Source organism: Chinchilla lanigera, unplaced genomic scaffold (genome assembly GCF_000276665.1).
Source record: "Chinchilla lanigera isolate Chin_1 unplaced genomic scaffold, ChiLan1.0 scaffold00034, whole genome shotgun sequence".
In the NCBI taxonomy this organism is placed as follows: Eukaryota; Metazoa; Chordata; class Mammalia; order Rodentia; family Chinchillidae; genus Chinchilla; species Chinchilla lanigera.
Window position 1 is genome coordinate 13,687,274 of NW_004955435.1, and position 20,220 is coordinate 13,707,493.

General features: G+C 46.8%; 1 protein-coding gene across 2 annotated transcripts in view; it reads left to right on the forward strand.

The window, feature by feature from the left end:
- Nucleotides 1–20,220, forward strand: part of Slc6a17 (solute carrier family 6 (neutral amino acid transporter), member 17) — a 48,712-nt gene that overhangs the window by 18,584 nt on the left and 9,908 nt on the right. For both annotated transcript variants that reach the window (XM_005388913.2, XM_013516399.1), the window contains 4 exons: nucleotides 3,706–3,863; nucleotides 4,855–4,981; nucleotides 5,712–5,893; nucleotides 7,362–7,472. In XM_005388913.2, coding sequence (XP_005388970.1) covers nucleotides 3,706–3,863; nucleotides 4,855–4,981; nucleotides 5,712–5,893; nucleotides 7,362–7,472 — 578 coding nt within the window. The remainder of the gene's footprint in view (nucleotides 1–3,705; nucleotides 3,864–4,854; nucleotides 4,982–5,711; nucleotides 5,894–7,361; nucleotides 7,473–20,220) is intronic.

Sequence of the window (20,220 nt, forward strand, 5' to 3'; positions counted from 1 at the left end):
AGACCAGCCCAAAGCAAGATATAAACATGTGGATGCTTTCCTTATGCCTTGTGGGATGTTAAGAAGAGTCTGAGGTACCCAAAATGGTTTGGAGGACACATGGCATTTAGAAACTTACTTAGGAACCTTTAACTTGACTTTTTTCTGGCTGAGGTGATCAGCATTCTCTGGGCACTTGGTGCTGAATCACAGAGTTTCTCTTTCCACCACCATGACACACACACACACACACACACAGTCACATGCGCATGTGCACAGCAGTGTTCTTGCCTACTCTATTCACAGCATCACCAGGCAATCACCATGGCACCAGACAGCCAGAAGCAGTCCCAGAAGAAAACCACGCTCAGCTCTCAGAGGCTGCACTCACAGTTCCACGTTCCTGCCTTCATTCTTCTGTCCTCTGATTCCTGAAGTCCCTTTTTATCTGTACTGTTAGCATCCTGTATCTTTTTTTTTTTTTTTTTTTTTTTTTTGAGACAGGGTCTCACTATGCAGTTCAGGCTGGCCTTGAGCTCATTAGTCTCGAACTTGCAACAATCCTCCTGCCTCAGCCTCCTGAGTGCTGGGATTACAGGCATGCGCCACCACACCCAGCTACGATCCCGTATCTCACAGGCTTTATAATAAGTCATTTTAAATGTTTAGAAGGAGGCAACTTATCACAGGAAGGAGACAGCTGTTGGCCTGAGAGTTGGCACCATGGTTTAGAGCCATGCATGATCCAAGCATGCTTTGCTTAATTCTGGATGGGAACTCTGAGCTCTGCTTAGCTCTGTCAGTTACTGGCAGTTTCTTTTTCAGCATCCTCTTTGGGTTTTTTTGTTTGTGTGTTTATTTTATTAGAAAGATGCAAATGTTCTTCAAGTGCTTACCATAGGTAACTAATTTCCCCCTTACAAGAGTGCTAAGTGATAGGATTGGGCTTGAAGTATATGAAATGGCATTTCTGTAAGTCAAAAATGGTCAAATATCAGTTCCATACAATGCTACCCTAATATTTTTATCCTCTTCTTTATACAAGTGATAAAATAACAGCACAGAGAAAGCAAGTAATTTACTCTAAGCCATATAACTACTTACAGAGCCAAGAGTCAAGCCTGAGAGGTCTAGCTTCAGGATCTGGGTCTTGGCCCCTTCTTAACCCACATCTCAACAGACTGGGGCTAAGGGTCTTTAAAACCCCATAAATAAACTCAGGGTTTTCCAGAAGGGAGGCACAGAGTGTAACTCTAGACCTAAACTGTTCAAGATCCAGGGAATCTCAGAGTCCAAACTCCGCTTGCCTATGGCCACATTGTGCTGAATTTCCTAATTCCCTGTGTGGTGTTCCCAGCTGTTCAGATCTGAGGCTCCAGTGCCTACTGGAACATCAAAAGAGATCTAATTGTGTCCTCAAGGTATGTTTTGTAAAGTGGAAGAGGAAGGTCATGCATTTCCAAGTGATTTTAGCAAGGGTTGTTGTACAAAAGTACCTGTGCTTAACTACAAGTTCTGTACACATAGACTACACACAGCTCCTTGAGCACTCCGGTCAGCTGGACCTCGGTGTGGGCAAGAGACCTGCAGCCAAAGTCAGCATCCTGCAGGCCAGCTGAAGTGGACAGGGCCTGAGTGGTGGGAGGCCAGGGTCCAGTCTTTGCCACAGGATCGCTCTTGTACAGCTCCTACCTGGAGTCTCTACCCAGTTCTTTGATGGGGTGGGGAGATAGAAGCATCCATAGAAGATGCCAGCTGTGTTAGCTACTTTTTTCTCAAAATACCTGACACCCAAAATTAAGGAAGTAAAAGTTTATTTAGCTCACAGTTTGTGGAGGTTTCAGTCCATAATCAGTTGGCTCCAAGGCAGGGTGGCATGGCACAGGTGCAATGGTTCAAGGCGGTAAAAGACAGCAAAAGCAACAACAAAAAAACGAGGAGAGCAAGCCTCTTTTCCTCCCTTATATTATAAGCAGGCTACCCCCTGTCCCAGGGCAGGTGTAGCACTCACACCATCTCTGTGCCCTCCTCTTGTACAGGATGAGGATGTTTACACAGTGAGGACCCTGGGCCTCTGCTGCTTTGCTTAGTTAAACTTCTAAACTTCTCAAGTTGACACAATGAACAACATTCTAGAGCGGTAAGGGCATGTCCTCTGCTCGCTAAGATGTAGAACTGCTGAGTTACTTCATTAAGCTTCTAGACTTAAACTGACACAGTATCAACCATTATACCAGCCTACTTTGCCAACACCTTGACATCCATCTGCCTGCCCATCTTGCCCCATCCAAGTGCCCTTGGACAAAATACAAAACCAATGGGGCTATTTCCTTTTACCTTCCCACAGCAGGTCATGTCCACCCATATGAAAGACTTGAGTTAAAGAGAGACCCAAGGGTCTACACTTGTGGTCCTTTAGGCCCTCCCTCTGTTGAGCAGCATGATGGGGCTGCCTGTTAATGATACACTGAATGTGTGTGTGGTGAATTAGATGCTGGTATAGGACTCAGTGGGTTGCTTCCCCTGGCAGGCTTTCCTGACAGTTCCAATTGGACCCCAGCCACTCCTTAGACATCCGTGTGGTCAGTTGGCCCTGGGTAACAAGTCTGTGACGAGTGGGTACACGCAAGTGCTGATACTGCTCATGTGTATCCAAGAGTCCTGCCTTCCTGCGTCTATGCCTTCTGTTACTCTAGTATTGCCCCCTCCCCTTGCCTGGCATAGAGGAGATCTGCACTAGGTATCTGAATGTTGCCAAGTGCCAGGTTTTATGCCCAGGAGATGCCCAATCCCCAGTGTTCATTGGCAGATTGGGCACATGTAGGGGGGCTTCCAGGTGGCTGGGCGTGCTTCTGGAGACCTCTGACTTGTGAGGCTGGTTTGGAAGTGTTGGGTGACCATCAGGGCCCTGGTGAGCAGGGCAGGCCTGACATGGTTTGACACTGGCTGAGAGCGCTGCTAACAGGACTAGGTTGCTGGCACAGCTCTCAGTGGGGTGCACTCGCCCGTGTCTGGATGTGGCTTTAATTCTCTTGCTAAATGCCCTGTCACTTAGAATTGAGGTGATGTCCACAGTGAGATTTAGGCAGCAAGATTAATTTATCATCTGGAATCTTTAGCGAGATCTGTTCTATCCTTTATGATCCTTCTGACTGTGCTTTGCTGAACAGCTAATTTTGCTTCCGTTCCTCCCAATTAACTGTGGATTAATGGCAGTGCTGGTCAGACCCGCTCTCCTTGGAGGGTTTCCAACCTGCTTCCCCGGAGCTGCCCAGATTGCTGTGTCAGCATCTGGTTCAGATGTGGGCAGGCTCGGCCTGTGATGGTGTATGAGCGGGGTCTGTGCTGTCTGCCCTGTGAACGGGAAGAACGTGGACAGGTGCCCACAGAGGGTCTTCCGAGGTGACTGTGTCTGTCTGCTTGTACATGTGGATCTCTGAGAGGCACAGAGGTATCGTCTGTCTCTGAACCTAGTCTGGTGAGCAGGAGGCATTGATACATGAATGACTCCTCCTTTAGCAGTCAAGGGGGTCAAAGAGAAGGAGAGTCTAGATGGGTCATTATGGGGTAGGTCACAGGCATGAACCAGGCTATTCACAGAGGAGGCGTGGGGACAGTGTGCAGCTGATCCAAGATGTGGCAGAGACTGCAGGACATACTGTCACCCTTCCTCACTCTGCTGTTGTGTTGCATTCATCCTCTGACCCCTCTCCCCTCTCCCCACAGGTGCCTACCTGGTGCCCTACCTGGTGCTGCTGATCATCATTGGCATCCCCCTCTTTTTCCTGGAGCTGGCTGTGGGCCAGAGGATCCGCCGGGGCAGCATCGGTGTGTGGCACTACGTGTGCCCCCGCCTGGGAGGCATTGGCTTTTCCAGCTGCATTGTGAGTCCAGGGCTGGGGGCAGACATTAAGTAGGAAACGGGATCTACTGGGGGAGCAGATCACCAGGTCGACAGGCCAGAGTTCTGGGCCGAAACAAGAATGGCGAGGGAACCTGGGCCAGCTGGTACAGTTGCTGTTCCAGGGCCACGGTCACTATATTTCCTAAACTGAGTCAACATGTGCTATTTGCCATTGGTGCAAAGGGAGGAAAGCTGGGCATGTTCACAGAGCAGCCCTGGGACATCTCAACCAGGGTTCTCTGGAGATGTGAGGACCATCTCAGATACCCATCTCTGCTTACCAGCCCATCAGCTCCCCACAAGAGTGGTCCAGCAATCGCTGCTACTGCTGCCTGAGACAGCCAGGCCCCCACAAGGGAGCTCTCCATACCCAGATTGGATACAGCAAGTCCCTGCTGATAAAGCATTGCTTTTAAAGAAACCCCTCGGGTCCTCCCTGAGAGTCCATGTACTCTTACTTTAAATAGAATTCTCCCAAGCTTAGTCATTGTGTTTCCAAGAAATGAAAAGTGATCTCTTTCTAGAGTCAGGCTACTAATCCTACCAAAGAGAGAGCAGCATCCTGAGAGAGAGGAGGACAGAGGAAATCAGTAGTCCACAAAATCTCAAAAAGCACAGTTGCCTAGGGCTATTTTCCATAAGGGCAAAACCTGCTCCTAGCTCAGGACCTTCTGCAATGGTCTTGGGAGCAGCTCCACTCAGAATCCCGAGTCCTTAGGAAATGACAAGAAAGGACTTCAGCTATCTTAGAGGAATTTCAAACTGCAAAGGATTAACGTTTTAGGAGTCTAAAAGTATTCAAAAGATAAAACCTTCATAACCAAAGAAATCTTTTGTGGGTCTCCTGAGTTCCTTTACCACTGCACGTCTGTGTTCTAAGGTGTTGCCTTGTGCTGCTGGCCTTGGTTGGAGTGGGGGTGGGGCGGCATTGCCTGCAGTCTCAGTAACCCTGCCCTGGGCCTTGTCTTCAGGTCTGCCTCTTTGTCGGGCTGTATTATAATGTGATCATCGGGTGGAGCATCTTCTACTTCTTTAAGTCTTTTCAGTACCCACTGCCCTGGAGTGAATGTCCTGTCATCAGGAATGGGACCGTGGCAGGCAAGTGTGGGACCCTGAGGTACCCTAGTTGGGAACTCCAGCCCGCCCTATTTCAGGAAGGGGTCTACACAGATTAGGTGCACAGATTAGGAAATTCATGGACTCACTGTGTCACCTTGGGCACTTTAACAACCCTAGCCCCCTTTTCCCTTTCCTCAGTGCAATTGATCTCTTTTTGGCCTATTCCACAGGGTTTCATAGGGCACTGGGTAAAATGATGAGTAGGAAAAATGGGGAGTTGTGGCTTTTGTTTAGGTGTTCTGAGCTACTCTGTGTTATTCTAATACCACATTATCTGGGAATGACCTTAATTTGTATGCCAGTTCCTCGGAATGCTGGGTGATTATAACCCACTTCACAAATGGGAAAACTGAGGTCCTGAAGCCACTTTCCCATGTTCACGCTACCCATTTAACCAGTGATCTGGGATAAAAATCCACATTTCCAACTCCTAGCTCAGGACCTTCCCCCAAGGACCTGTAGTCCAATTCAACCTGGCCCTTCCTACCTTCCACAGGTAGACACAGGCAGGAGATGGCATGGGTGGGAATTTAGCCAGGTATGTGTGTCCTGAAGACTCCCCCAGGTCCCATCATGGGCCCAGGACTGGCCAGGATCTGCTAGATTATGCCTAGTCCAGAATGAGCACAACCCCTTCTGGAGGCACTCCCTCGCCACCCCTCCCCCCTGCTGTCAACACTGAGGCCCTGGGACTTTGCTGTGGTTTCAGTGGTGGAGGCAGAGTGTGAGAAGAGCTCAGCCACTACCTACTTCTGGTACCGAGAGGCTTTGGACATCTCCAACTCCATCTCTGAGAGTGGAGGCCTCAACTGGAAGATGACACTGTGCCTCCTTGTGGCCTGGAGCATTGTGGGCATGGCTGTCGTCAAGGGCATCCAGTCCTCCGGCAAGGTGAGTTGGGGGAGGGTAGCAGAAAGATGCAGAAGGCTGGGGCTGGATTTCCTATTCACCAGTGTAGGGCCCTTCAGGTGGACTGGACTGCGGATGGCTCAGGAATGGACTGGCCCCCGGGGATGGGAGGCTGCATGCTGCAGTGTCGGTCATTGCAGCCCTCCAAGTGTGATGTGAGCTCACTGGGAAACCACTGCCCTGGCCCCATCTGCCTCTGTGCACAGAAAACTCAGGCCTGCTCTGCAGACATTAATGAGAAGAAAAAGTAGAAATATTGGCCCAGGGACCTCTGTCTAAGTTCTGGCCCTCAGATTCCCAATCAAAGCCCTCAAGTAAGCTGCTCTGAGCGATTTGGGATGAAAACCTTGAGGTTGCCATGTCCATAGCTAAAGGGCTGTGTGCACAGGTGGGTGCTCTGACTGAAGGGGCCTCAGAGTCCTGGAGGCAGCTCCCCAGTGGTTCAGCTCCCCAGTGGTTCCGTCCCTGAGGTGCTGTGCAGCCGCCGGGCCCCGTGCACCTTCCCCTGACAGCTCCAGTCCCTCCTGAAGAAGGGCCCTTTCTTATTTGTCATTTTTCCATATTCATGGATTTCTGGAAATAAGGAAGATCCTGCAGCCCTGTCTACTCACTCTTAGGTGAAGAAACAGCCAGAAAGGTGAAGGGACCTCGCCTAATATCTAGCAACCGGTCAGTCTCAGAGCTGGAACTGGGGCTCCAGGTTCTTCACTGATCTTGACGAGGCAGGAAGCTAAGCTCTGGAACGGTGGTGTCATCCTAGCCGCTGACCTCCCCGCTCTAGAGGCCAAACCAACAGCTGACGCTTCACTGCACTTGTCAGGATTGCCACATATATGCACACACTTTGTCCCCAACCCTATGAATTAGGAGTTATTACACCTGTTTTAGAAAGACAGAAATGGAGACACAGTAAGGTTAAGTAAATAACGAGAGGCCACATAGTTGGTAAGTCGTAGAGGCAGGGTCAGATCTCAGTCTGTTAGCTCTGAACACACACCCACTTGGTCTCTACGCCATTTGTCACGTGGCCCCGAGATGTGTTTCAGAGCAGCAGATGTTTGCAGTCTAGGCTACAAGACCTAGGCCTCTTTCTGATGGTCTTTGGGGCTTTGTCTATGTCCTTCTATCATAGGAGCTCTAAGGACAGGGAAGTTCTCTGAAGGGTCTGTTGGGAAAATGAGGAAGGACAGCACAGGGGTCCCTTACCTCTTGGCAGCCACTAGCCCACCCCACCAGTCCTTAGGCAGTCAAGCCCCAGGCACGGCCATGCTGGCTCCAGCTTGTCCTGTTCCTGCTTCCTCCTGGGCTAACAGCCGGGTGGGTGGTGGGTTTAGCCCTGTTTTCCACTGCCTGATACCAGAAGAGGTTCTTATGGCCCGCTGTGAACAAGGAGGGGCATGCCAGCTGCAAGAAGGGCTCTGCTGATACTGGCTCCCTGTCCACCCTGCAGGTGATGTATTTCAGCTCCCTCTTCCCCTACGTGGTGCTGGCCTGCTTCCTGGTCCGAGGGCTGCTCCTGCGAGGGGCAATTGATGGCATCCTACACATGTTCACTCCCAAGGTAAGAACTGTGGCTCCCACCTGCTGGAGAACACGGACAGGTCCAAAGAGCCTGGTCAGTTTCGTGTGGTGTAACATACACCTGGCACCTGCTGTGTGGCAGGTGTCCTGCCAGGCCCTGGAGGGGTGCGTAAGGGAAGGACCATGAGCTCTGCCCTCCAGGTTCCAAGAGGAGGGATATTACATCAGTTTGAGTGGACTCAGAAAAAACATCAGGAAAGAGGCGACATCTGAAATAAGCCTTAGGGAGCAGGTGGAATTTCACTGTGTGCCAGTAAGACATCATAGTCACAGGGAATCATGTGAGCAAGGGTTTGGAAAAGCTCTGAACATTCCTGAGGAAATGGGGAGGAGGTCAGGTTTGGCTGGGACATGGGGTGGGTACAGGGAGCATCATTCACTCATTTACTCATGAAGAGTTTTCATTTCACGGATCTCTGACAGTAGGAACCAAGATGATATCTACAAAAGGAGAGTTTCCCCTAAGTGCCAGTTTGGACCATAATCCATGGCACAAAGTTGCTACTATACTAACTGTAATAGGCCACAGGGATAGTGATTTAACCTTATGGAACCTGTTCACTCTTCCTCTCCATTCTCTCAATAGCCCTTGAGGGAGACGAGCAGGATCTGTGTTCACATTTCACAATAGGTACAACGAAGGTACAGGAATTCCAAAGATAGGTGTCCAACTTTCTTGAGGGTAGCTTCTTAGAGAACACTGGACAGAGCCAGCATGGATCAGTCCACTGGGAGATAAACAAATTTCAAGTGCAAATCAACATGTCTTTTCATTTGCTCCAAGCAATATATGTTAATAACCCCAGCTAGTGAGCTGATTAGTAACAGCCAGCAGGGACCTGCTGAGACTCCAGCCTGGGGGCTGAGGGTCAGAACTTGGCAGGCTAGCTGGAGGCCACAGTGATTGACAGTTCCACCTAGCATGTGTACAAAGGCGCGCGCGCGTGCGCGCGCGCACACACACACACACACACACACACACACACACACACACACCTCTTTACACAGACTGTTCACACACAATAACAAAAGAACTTGGTCAAACAGGGCCTGAAATCCCTGTCCCTCCTGACTCCCCTGCTATGTTGCTATGAGTAGGCTCCTGATATCTGGAAAGTGGCCGTGGCCATGGTACATACCACCCACAGCCCCCACACAGTGCGCAGTGGCCCCAGGCATCCTGAGATGGAACGACCTGAGGTTCCTATATGAGCACCACAAAGGCCCACTCTGTGAGGCACTAGGTGACTCTCTGGAGGTGTGAACGTACACTCCAGCCATGCTGCTGGCTGTGGGGTCATTGCAAACACAAGACAGCTGAAAAGGAAGAAAATATGGCAACCTGGTTTCTTTTGGGTAAGTGACCATGAGAAGAAAGCAAACTGCTCTTATGAATTGCTTCAGTTATTGTCTAGAATCATGATCAACAGTGTTCACTTGAGTTTTTGAGCTTTTGGGGAGAACTATATGCTCTGGAGATGTTCGTCAACGTGGAGATTACAAAGATCTCCAAATAGGCCTCTTGATGGTGTTAAGGGATCCCTGAGGGATCAAATGGAACAGATTCATTGAAGTCAGCCACTGGCTCCAACGCACAGCGCTGCTCCCTACTGGATTCAGACCCTCTTTAAAACATCTCTTTAATTATTCAGTATCTCAGGCTGTAAACCTATATCTAGTAATAAGCATTCCTCAGAAATAAAATACTATAGAAACCATTAAAGAGCCCGCATAACCCTTCCTGATCCCATTACTTTCCTTTCCAAAGATAAACACTGTCTTAGTCCACTCCTGCTGTTATAACAAAAGTACTTTAGACCAGGTAGGTGGTAAGCAATAGAAAGTTATTGCTTACAGTCCTAGAGTCTGGAAAGGTCAAGATCACTGCACCAACAGCCTTGGTATCTGGTAAGAACTCACCTTCTGCTTCAAAAATGCTTTTCCTTGCTGTTCTTCACATGATGGAAGGGCAGGTGAACTCTTCTGAACCTTTTTAACAGGTACACTCATCCCATTTACGGGAGTAGACCCCTTGTGACTTAACCACTTCCTAAAGGCCCCAGCTCTTACTGTATCACACCAAATACTAGATTTCAACTCCAAATTTTGGGGGAGAACACCAATATTTAAACCGTAGCAGCCATTATCCTGAATTTGAGATTTATCCTGCTTATATATTATTTAAAATTTGACAGGTTGGGGATATAGCTCAGTGGCACAGGCACTGGCCTAGCAAGCACAAGGTCCTGAGTTCGATTCCTGGTACCAAAAAAAAATTTGTTATACACATATGTGTATCCATAAACAATATGTAGCATTTGTGTATACTCTTAAACTTTATGTAAGTGGCACCATAATATATATTCTTATTCTACCAAATATATATATATATATACTTTTATTTTTGTTTAAATTGCTTTTGAATGCATATATACACTACATCTATTTTTGCTGCTATATAATATTCCATCATGATAATAAACTAAAATTTATTCATTCTGTAGTTGATGATCATTTAAATTGTTTCCAGTTTTCACGATTGTAATAATGCTGCAGTAAACATTGCAGGGGTCTCTGTGCACAAGTTTCTTTAGGGTATATATGTTTAAGAGTGGAATTACTTCTCAAAGGGTATGGATATCTTCAGCCAAAATGCTCTGTAAAGTGGTTGTATTTGTCAACACTCCTGCCAGTTGTAAAAGAGAATCCCACTTACTCCACATCTGTCAGACTTCAATTTTTGCAAATATGACGGACAGGAAATGCGAGGAACAAGTTCTGAACAAGAACTGTTTCTTATTCCATTTCCTGAATGTTCAGGAAATTGTGTGAATCTACCTTAGCATTTTCAGAGAGCAGAGTCTTCATGAGTTGAGACTTTAAAAATCAGGTCCAGAAGACCCTAAAGGAGCCAATCCTAAGAACCAGCATGGTGCAACTCCTGCCCCATCTGACTCTGACCTCTGTGTCTGGACAGAGGCCAGGGCCCATCTCGACACCTTGCCCATTGGGAAGTTCTATGGTGCAGCTCCTGCCCACAACCTTACAGGGCTGAGCTGAGCAGGTAGGTGAGGGTTAAAGGGCCTTAGAAGCCAAACTCCTCCATCAAGGTCCATGAACAGTTTGTGCCACTGTTTGCTTGAGACAAGTGAGATCAGCTGGGCCAAAGGTCCTGTCTACAAATTCCTTCGCGTCATCCGCAAAAAAAGTGGGCCCACTCTCAGAAACAGCCATTCCACAGTCTGCGTGGGGCAAAGGACTGTTACAGAGCTGTGACTATTTCACCTCAGGATGAGGGAGATATGAGGGGCCCTGGAAGCCATTTCAAGTTCTTGCCCTAGTGCTACAGAGTGCCCAGTCAGTTGCCCACAGCTGCCCAGGCTGGGCATTGCTCCATTATACACACCACAATGTAAATGATCTTTTTAGGGGTTATGCCATGTGGTAGCCTGGGAAAAATTCAAGAAAAATTTTTGGCCAGAACATCTCAGAACCCATGTAGAAGAAGCAGAAGATTGCTATGGATTTTGCTAAATGAACTAAAAGGTCTTCCCTCCTATAAAGTCCTCCAATACCAGAAGTAATGCAGGTTGTAGGACCTACACTTTGAATCCAGGCCATTGAGCCGCTACTTGGTATGATGACTGCAGTGTGGCCAGGGTACCAGGATAACCCACTAGTGCCTCTGGTGGGACAATAAGTGAGTGATGCTAGTGGCTAATGAACTTGAATTTCCCAGACAGCTTTTCTCCTGATTACTTTCTTTCCATCCGGTTACAAACCCAGGTCAGCATTGGTACCGTGCATACAATTTGCTCAGCATGCCGTGGTTGATTCTAGTGAGTTTTCTAACCATGCAAACTCTCAGAGAATGTTTACTGAAATCCCAACTGATCCTATCCTTTGGCCCAGTAATTCTACTTCTAGGAATTTGCCTTGCAGATGTACTTACGGATACGCAAAATAACCAGTGTACGGTGTTGGTCATTACAGCATTTGTTTTAATAGCAAAAGACTGAAAACACCCCCAGTGCCTAGATTCATTTTTCATTCATTCAGCAGAACTTCACTGAATGTCCTTTAAGCCAGGCACTATCCTGGCTCCTGGAATTCAGCAGAGAACAGGGCAGACAAACTTGCTAGCCCTCGTGGGGCTTTTTATATGCTGGTGGGCGGAGAGAGATGATCAAGATGAAGAATTGTTTACTGGTGTTGCTAGGAAGAAAAGTGAAGCAGAGAAGGAAGTGTTAAGGTGTTGGGCAGAAGAGCTGAGTGTTAGATGGTGTGGCCCAGGAAAGGTTCACTAAGAAAGTGACATTTGAACAGAGACCTAGAGAGGGTAAGGGAGGCCTCATGGAGACTTGACAGTCAGACATTGCATTCCAGACGGGAGGTGGTGAGTGCAAAGGGCTGGAGTTCGGAGTGCCGTGCGCGTTCAAGTAGGCCAGTGTGGCCGGCAAAACGGGAGAGAAGCAGGTGGGAGGGCAGTGCAGTGGCAGATCGTGAGGGTCTGGTAGGCCAAGTAAGAACTTTGACACTTCCTCTGGCTGTCCTGTTTGACAATTCCTGAAGCCATTGGAAAGTTCTGGACCTAGGAGAAGAATGATCTGACCACTTTAAGCGTCTGAAGGAACTGCCGTAGAGAATCTGAGGGGACAGAGGGAGAACAGAGAGACTGCTGGAAGGATTACCCAAATGAGAGGGGACTGGTTTGAGCCCAGGCAGCAATGAGGGTGATGAGAGATGGCTGGGTTGAAGATGAATTTCGGAACCAGAGTCAACAGGATTTGCTTCAGGATGGGGTGTGGGGTGAGATGTGGGAGGGGAAGAGGAGTGTCCGGCTTGACTCCAGAGTCTGTTTGATGAGCAACCAGGAAGATGGAGTTGACATGTACAGAAATGAGGAGGATGGTGGCGGAGATTTGGTAAGGGATATTCAGGCTATTGTTTTGGATGTAACAGGTTATTTTGAAAGTCAAATACATGTCCAAGTTGAACATGCGGTTGGATATATGAATCTGGAAGTCATGGTTGGAGGTTCAGATCCAGGAGCCTGGAGTCATAGAACTGAAAGCCTCACATTGGTTTATAATCACCTGGAGAGTGTCAGAGAGCAAAACTGCACACTGAGCACCTGAGGCCCCAGTGTTGGAGGCTGGGGAAGGAGGAGCTGGGGGAGGAGGGGGAGGGGAAGAGAGGCACATCCGTCCCAGAGGCAGAACGATGAAAATGCTTGACGAAAGAGGGCGTCGTCCATCGTGTCCAAAGCTGCTGAGAGGTCAAGTGATGGGGACTGAGAAATGGCCCATCATTCAGAGACAGAGGTGTCACTGGTGACCTTGAGAAAAGCTATTTCGGGGGAGTACTGGAGAGAAAATCTAGTAGCAATAGGTTGAAAGGGAATGGGAGGTGAAGAATCAGAGACAAATAGCAGAGGCCATTTATTTTCAGGGATTTTGCAGTAGAAGGAAACAGAGGAATGAGAAGTAGGGTAGCAAGAGGAGAGGACCCTAGGCTCAAGGGTGTTATTTCAGAATTTTATATGATGGTAAAAATAATCCATCATTCACTGCTGGTGGGAATTTAAAATGGTGCGGTAGCTTTGGAAAACAGTCTCGCAGTTACAAAGGTTAAATGGAATTAGCGCATGCTCCAGCAACTCCACTCCTAGGCCCCTATCCAAGAGAACTAAAAACATATGTTCATGTAAAACTTGAACGTGAATGTTCATAGAAGCATGATTCATAATGGGAAAAAAGTAGAAACACCCTAAACGTCCATCAGCTGATCAATGGATAAACAAAATGTGGTATAACCATACAATGGAATGTTATCCGACCACAAAAAGTGAAGTATTAATACGCACTGCAAATGGAGGGCCCTTGAAAACATTAAGCTGAGCGAAAGAAGCCAGGCACAAAAGATCACATCATGTATAATGCCAATTATATAAATGTCCGGAAGAGGCAAATCTGTAGGGACAGAAAGTGTATTAGTGGTTACATAGGGCTGAGCTTGAGACAAGGTTGGGGAGATATGGAGAATGATTGTATTAGGTCCAGACTTTCTTTTAGGGGATGATGAGGTTCTAATTGATTGTGGCAGTGGTTGTATAACTCTGATACTGAAAATCATTGAAATCACTTTCTAAAAATCCATCCGAGGGGGAAATATGCTATGGGAAAAGAAGAATAGCAGCAAAAATCACTTTCTAAAAATCCGTCAGAAAGGGGGAACTATGCTATGGGAAAAGAGAATAGCAATAGGGATGGATCCCAGGGCTCAAGTGAAGGAACCGGTCTTAGCTAGGGTTGCACATTCCCTCAGAAGTGGGACAAGGGCCAGCCCCTGGGCACAGTGCTGATGCTGGCCACAAGAAGCCGTGAGGAGGAGTGCTCTGGTGGAAGGGAGTTCGCTTCCCATGTGTAATGTCTTTCAGGGGGCTGGGAAGCAGGGTAGTCGGCTGAGAGTCAGAACACAGGAGCTGGGGTTGGAGTCCTGAGGAGGTCTGAGTATGAAGCCGTTGCATAACAGCCCAGAGTCAGGGGCAGGTGGACAGGCGCAGTGCTAAGGACCCCCTGGTGGCTTACTCGAGAGTGTGTATAAATTTGGCCAACGTGGCCGTCACTGGCCCTTGTGATCTGGGGACAGCTTTTCACACCCAAATATGCCTGACAGAAGATTGCTTCCCACCACCAAGGGCAGTGCTTAGACAGTAGTGAATTTTACAACGTGTGGTTTTCTCTAAGTGCCAGGCACTATGATACTCCCCTTACTCATCCAAATCTCCTGACCCTCGAGGCAGAAACCTTATTATTGCTATTTCACAGAGGTTAGATAGCTGTAGAGTGAGACTGCATGGGCAGGGGAGGAGGGGGCAGCGTTCCAGGGGCTCTGAGACTCTGGCATCCCAGCTCAGCATGTTGAGGAACGGTCAAGGCTGGGGCAGGAAGTGTTCCATGAGCATGAAGTGTTCCATGGGCAATTCTTGTATGGAAAGTAGAAAAAAAAGAAGGGACACGCAGGCATACGTGTGCATGTGTGTATATTTTGTAATGCGTGTGTGTGTGTGTATGTGTGTGTGCTTGCGCTGCTGGTATATGCATAAACATCACTGGAGGTACCGAAGGAAGATGATGTCAGAGTTACATCTGAAGAAGAACTGGGCTTCTGAGGTCCAGGGATGAGGGAAAGGAGACCACGGGATCAAGGGTACATGTAACTTTTGGAGAAGATAAGTGGGCTCCCTGAATGTTCCAAGGGCTCATGGATAGAGGTCAATAGTGGAACTTCTTAACTCCTACCATTAGAGCAGGGGGCTCTTAGCAGGAAGACGAAGTCAGTGCAGCTTGTGACCAGGGGTCACAGCTTATCACCCGGCAGCTGGTAGGTGCTGCTTTTCCCTCAGGGCCTCCGTTTCCACAGCTGCAGCATGGGCAAACAGCAGCATCCCTACACAGGTTGTCAGGAAGCTCCTAGGACTGCTCCTGGTGAGAGGACAGTGCAGGGTAAGCAGTAGCTATTATTGTCCTCATCCTTTGCGAAGGTGACACTGTTTGGGGGCAGTGGGAGCCTAGCACTCCAGTGCCATCTGGTGTCTCGTGGCCCTGTTTCTCTCTTCACGGATAGGTGCCACAGCAGTGGCTGAGAGGCAAGGCCATGTGCTGCTGTCACACACCCGCTCGTGCTAGGGCTCAGCAGCTGCTTGTAGATTCAAAAAGCATCTTCACGCCGGTGAGTCAAATGCTGTGAAACACCTTGTTCCCTGTGTGAGGAAGTGACTCAGCCATTGTGCCGAAGAAACGGCAGGAAGCTGTTGCTGGGTTTCAGAGCAAGCACCCTGAGGAGGGTGCAAGCTTACCTTCAGAGGGAAAAGCCCATTTCCTGTCTCTCCTTTCGCAGTCACATCCTGAGATCTGGAAAGGACACAAGGGCTTCCTGATTCTGGCCTGAATTGAGCCTGGCGAGAGCCCCCTTTAAAGTCAAAGAACAGGCATTCCATAGTGAAGGCATCGGACTCAGTTTGCTCCAGATTAGTGCTGGGTATATGTGTTCATCTCCATCCGTGGGTTTCCTGCAGTCTATAGCCTGCGAGTGGGAGGCCAAGGGGACACTCAGGGCCCTTCTTCCTTGCAGGTCAAGCTTTGGTACCCTCAGGTGCTGTCCTGGCTCCTTACTGTTGGATTTGGATGCATCAGTATCCTTCAGAATAGTGTAGGGGTGGAGAAATGGGTAGGATGTAGAGGAAATGAGATTGCCAAGGTACTGAGCGTTGTTAAAATCAGGTAATGGAGGGAGCTGGGGATTTAGCTCAGCGGCAAAAGCGCTTACCTGGCAAGCGCAAGGTCGTGAGTTCGGTTCCTGGTACCGGAGAAAAACCAAAACCAAAAAAAAAAAAAAAAAAAAAAAAAAAAAAAAAAAAAAAAAAATCAGGTAATGGATAAAGTGCGAGTTCATTACACTCTCCTATTTTTGTATTATAATAAATAAAATTTTTTAAATGGAAAAATGATAGATATAATCTTTTCTTTTTTATTTTAAAGAGAAAAGAACAGTAACTAATAAAACAAAGACAAAAACAAAACAACTATAAAAATGATGCATAATTTTAAAACAAGATGTTAGGAAATCAACACGGTTTTGTTTTTTGTTTTTTGTTTTTTGTTTTTTTGTTGTTGTTGTTTTTTGTTTTTTTGTTTTTTTTTCTGGAACCGAGAATTGAACTCATGACCTTGCGCTTGCCAGGCAGGCGCTGTGCCACTGAGCTAAATCCCCAGCCCCCTAAACACTGTTTTGTATTGCTTATTGTTATCTTCAAAGTAGTTACTCAGATTACCAGATAGAGGTCTACAAGATTGATCAAACAATTAAATATTAACTGCTCCTTTCAATAAACCAAAAGAAATCAGTAGTACAATTATCTTAGCTATCTTGTGTATATGTACATATATTTTTTTCCTTTCCTTCTTTCTTTCTTTTCTCCTTTCCCTCATCCTAGTTGTTCTTTCCTATTGAGGAGTTTCTTTCCCTTTCACAATATCTATTGTACCTTTCAGATTTTATTTATGCTTTCAGGTTCTTACACTAGGGAGACAATACAGTGTTTACACATGCGGGTGTGATTTATTTCACTTATGAGTATGGTCTCTACTTGCATTTACCTATAAAAGCCTCAAGTTTATCTTTCTTTAGAGCTGAGTAATGCTGCACTGTATAAAACTACCACATCTTTTTTATTTACTCCTCAATTGATGGGCATTTGGGTTGTTTCCAAGATTTTGCTATGACAAATTGTGCTGCTATAAACATGAGTGCACATATATTGTCGTGGTATGTTTTTAATTCTTCTGGGAAAATACCTAGAAGGAGAATAACTGGGTTAAATGGGACCTTTAATACTAACTTTTTGAGGAATCTCCACACTGATTTCCAAAGTGGGTTGCACAACTCTACATTGCCACCAGCAGTGAAGAAGGGTTCCTTTTTCCCCACAGCCCCTCCAGCATTTGTTGTTGGTTGATTTCTTGATGGTAGCCATTCTTACTGGGGTGAGATGGAATCTCAATGTTGTTTTAATTTGCATCTCTTGAATGATCAATGATGTTGAACGTTTTTTCATGTATTTATTTGTCATTTGTATTTCTTCATCTGAGAAGTGCATATTCATCTCAAATGACTGTTTTTGGATTGGGTCTTTGAATTCGGAGGGCTCTGATTTTTTTCAATTCTTTATATGTTCTAGATATAAGTCCTTTGTCTGAGACACAGTTAGCTAAAATTTTTCCCACTCTGTGGGTTGTCTTTTCACTCTGTTGTTGATTTCTTTTAAAGTACAGACCCATGTCTATCACCATGCACTAAACTGAAGTCACAATGGATGAAAGATCTAAATATTAAAGCAGAAACACTAAATCTCCTGGAAAGAAAGTAGGTCAAAATCTTGAAGAGATAGGAGTAGGCACAATCTTCATGAACCAAACCCAAACTGCACGGGAAACACTTCAAAGAATCAACAACTAGGATCTCATCCTATTAAAAAGCTTTTGTACTTCCAAAGATAGAAACAATCTTAACAAAAAACAGCTTTTTTCATCCAAAATTGTCACATATAGAGCAATCAGGCCTTGTCCTCGGAGCAAACCCCCAAGCTGCCATACCAGCTCTGAGAGTGCCATCGGGACTGTGGTGTCCCCCTAGAGTGGCTGCCTCCACTTACAAAACTTGGCCTTGAACAGAAACTGGGCCTAGGGATTTGTCCACATCTTGTTGTAGGTTTAGAGAGTGTTGAAAACTCTACTGATGGCAAGGATTTGAGTCTCACAGGTGGTCTGGAACTTTTTATAGAAAGTATAGTAATGTTTGACATAGGTCAAACAAGAACAGTTAACAAAAAGGTGGTGGTTGGGGGCAGAAAGCCAGCATTACAAAGTAGTTGTTTTACAAAGTAGAAGTTTCAAATCCTAAGAAACTTCTTGTCCTCGAAGACCGTATCTCAGCCCCAAAAGGGTGGTAAAGCTTTGCAGCCCCTTGTCTGGTCCTCCTGCTCAGCTCACAACCCCAAGGAGTGAGGTCAGCTTTTGTCTGTCTGACTCTCTTGCTCCCTACTCCATCCACGTGCGAGCGGTGGCTCAGACAGACACAGATGAGAGGTGGGCGCCAGATAGGCACAAATTTCTGGAAGGAAGACAGACACAAATTCTGCAACGTAGATATTGACAAGAACTGGGAGAGCCCAGGGGCCATGCCTGGCTCTGCCACAGGCAGTCAGAAAAATCTTCAAAGAGTGGTGATATCTGTGCTGACTTTGAGAAATAAATAGTTCACCAGAAAGTGAGTAGGAGGAAGGGAATTCCAGGCAGAGAGGACAGCCAGGGCCCAAACCAGATGTGTAAAAGCCCACAGTGCCTCTGCACTGCATTTAGAGTATTCAGAACACAGAGGAGTGAAAAAAGATTTTCCAGAAGACAGTGGGAGCCTTTGAAGATTTTCATCATGGAAAGGAAATGACTAAAGCTTGTCTATCTCAACCTGTACTCTAAAATCTCACACTTATTTCTAGCTGGAACCAAAATGGCTTTCCTGGTAGGTCCCAGCTTCTAGACTGAGGGAAGTACTGAGGCTCCAGCAGAGTGGAAGGACTGTCACAGTGGACACCCATGGATCCCATGAGGGCTAACTTGCCTCCATCTACTTCTGGAACCTTGGGGGAGGATCATTTAAAACCTTCACCTAAAAGAGAAGAGTTACAGAAATCTTTTCTCTGGGCAACTATGATTATTTTCTTCTCCTTTTTGTAATCTCAAATCTTTATTAAGATGTAGACAGGCCCGTATTTCCTTACCCACAATAACAGATTCAAATCACTTTAAAAAACAAAAAGTTGATTTGGTTTTGCTTTGTTTTCTCAAGCTCTTGAAGGCAAAACAACCTGTACAGATGTGATGCTGCTTATAGCCTTTACTGATTCACCTGATGTGAAAATTCATATTCTGCTGCAGAAATCCTAATGTGCTGGATTACAGGGTGCTTCTCCGTGTCCTGCTGGGGAGAATTATGTAATTATGTGGCATATATACCATATTACCCTACTAAAATAAAATTATAAACAGAGAACTGAAGTCCAAAACCAGTCTGTCCCCAGGGCTTTTAGATTAGGAACTGTGCGCCTGGGTTTCTTCTGTAAAAAAGATAATATTTCATTTTATCTTTAAAACTAGACCCCTGCTTGTGCAAGTGTGTGGGCCCACCAGTGAGGGACAGCGCTGCCCCATTTCCATAGCCCTGGCAGCTTCTCACGCTCGACCATGACCATTGAAACTGCTTCTGCCCCTCTGACCCCTCTCTCCTCCTCCCCTAGCACACTCATCCCACCAGTTGATTTCATCTCCTGCTTTCCAGGAAAATGGGAGGTGGCTCGGGGTGCTTGTATGGAGGACAGTTCTGACCCTCACCCACATCCCTGTGTGCCTTCCTCTTTTATGTATCCTATCATCACATCACTCCATCTGAAACAGACAGACAATATACAAAAAAGCAGCTTGCATGGATTCCATTGTCCCTCTTCCTGATTATGTCCTTTTTCCTCCTGTCCCAAGAATAGCTGCTCCCAAGACTTGTTCATCTGCATGGCCTCCACTTCCTCTCCTTTGCTTCTCTCCTCCCTCTGCCTGATTTCTGTACCTTTGCTGTCTGCCGACCTGTGCCCTGGCTACTGAATCCCTCCATTGGTGCTTGTCAATGGGAAGACTGGCCCTCATCTCACTAGGCAGCCCCCCCACCTCCAGCCTGCTCTCCTGGCTCCCTGGGAGATTCTTCCACTTCCCTGCCTGAAACAGCATTGGAGATGGACTTGTCCCCAGGCGCTAGCCTCTTCTCATTCTGTGTCTCTATTGCCACAGCTTTACTTCCTGTCAGGAAACCCTCTATTCCCAACCCACATGTCCAGCTGTATCCCCTAAGCACCAAACTCACCTGTCCCACTTGATAAAAATCCTACAGAAAACAGGAACTGATGGTCTTTACCTCAGTCTGATCAAAGCCATCTATGACAAACCAACAGCCAACATCATACTAAATGGACAAAAACTAAAAGCTTTCACTTTAAAGTCAGGAATAAGACAAAGATGTCCACTGTCACCACTCCTGTTCAACAGAGTTCTGGAAGCATTAGCCAGAGCAATTAGACAAGAGAGAGAAATAAAAGGAATAAGGATAGGAAAGGAAGAAGT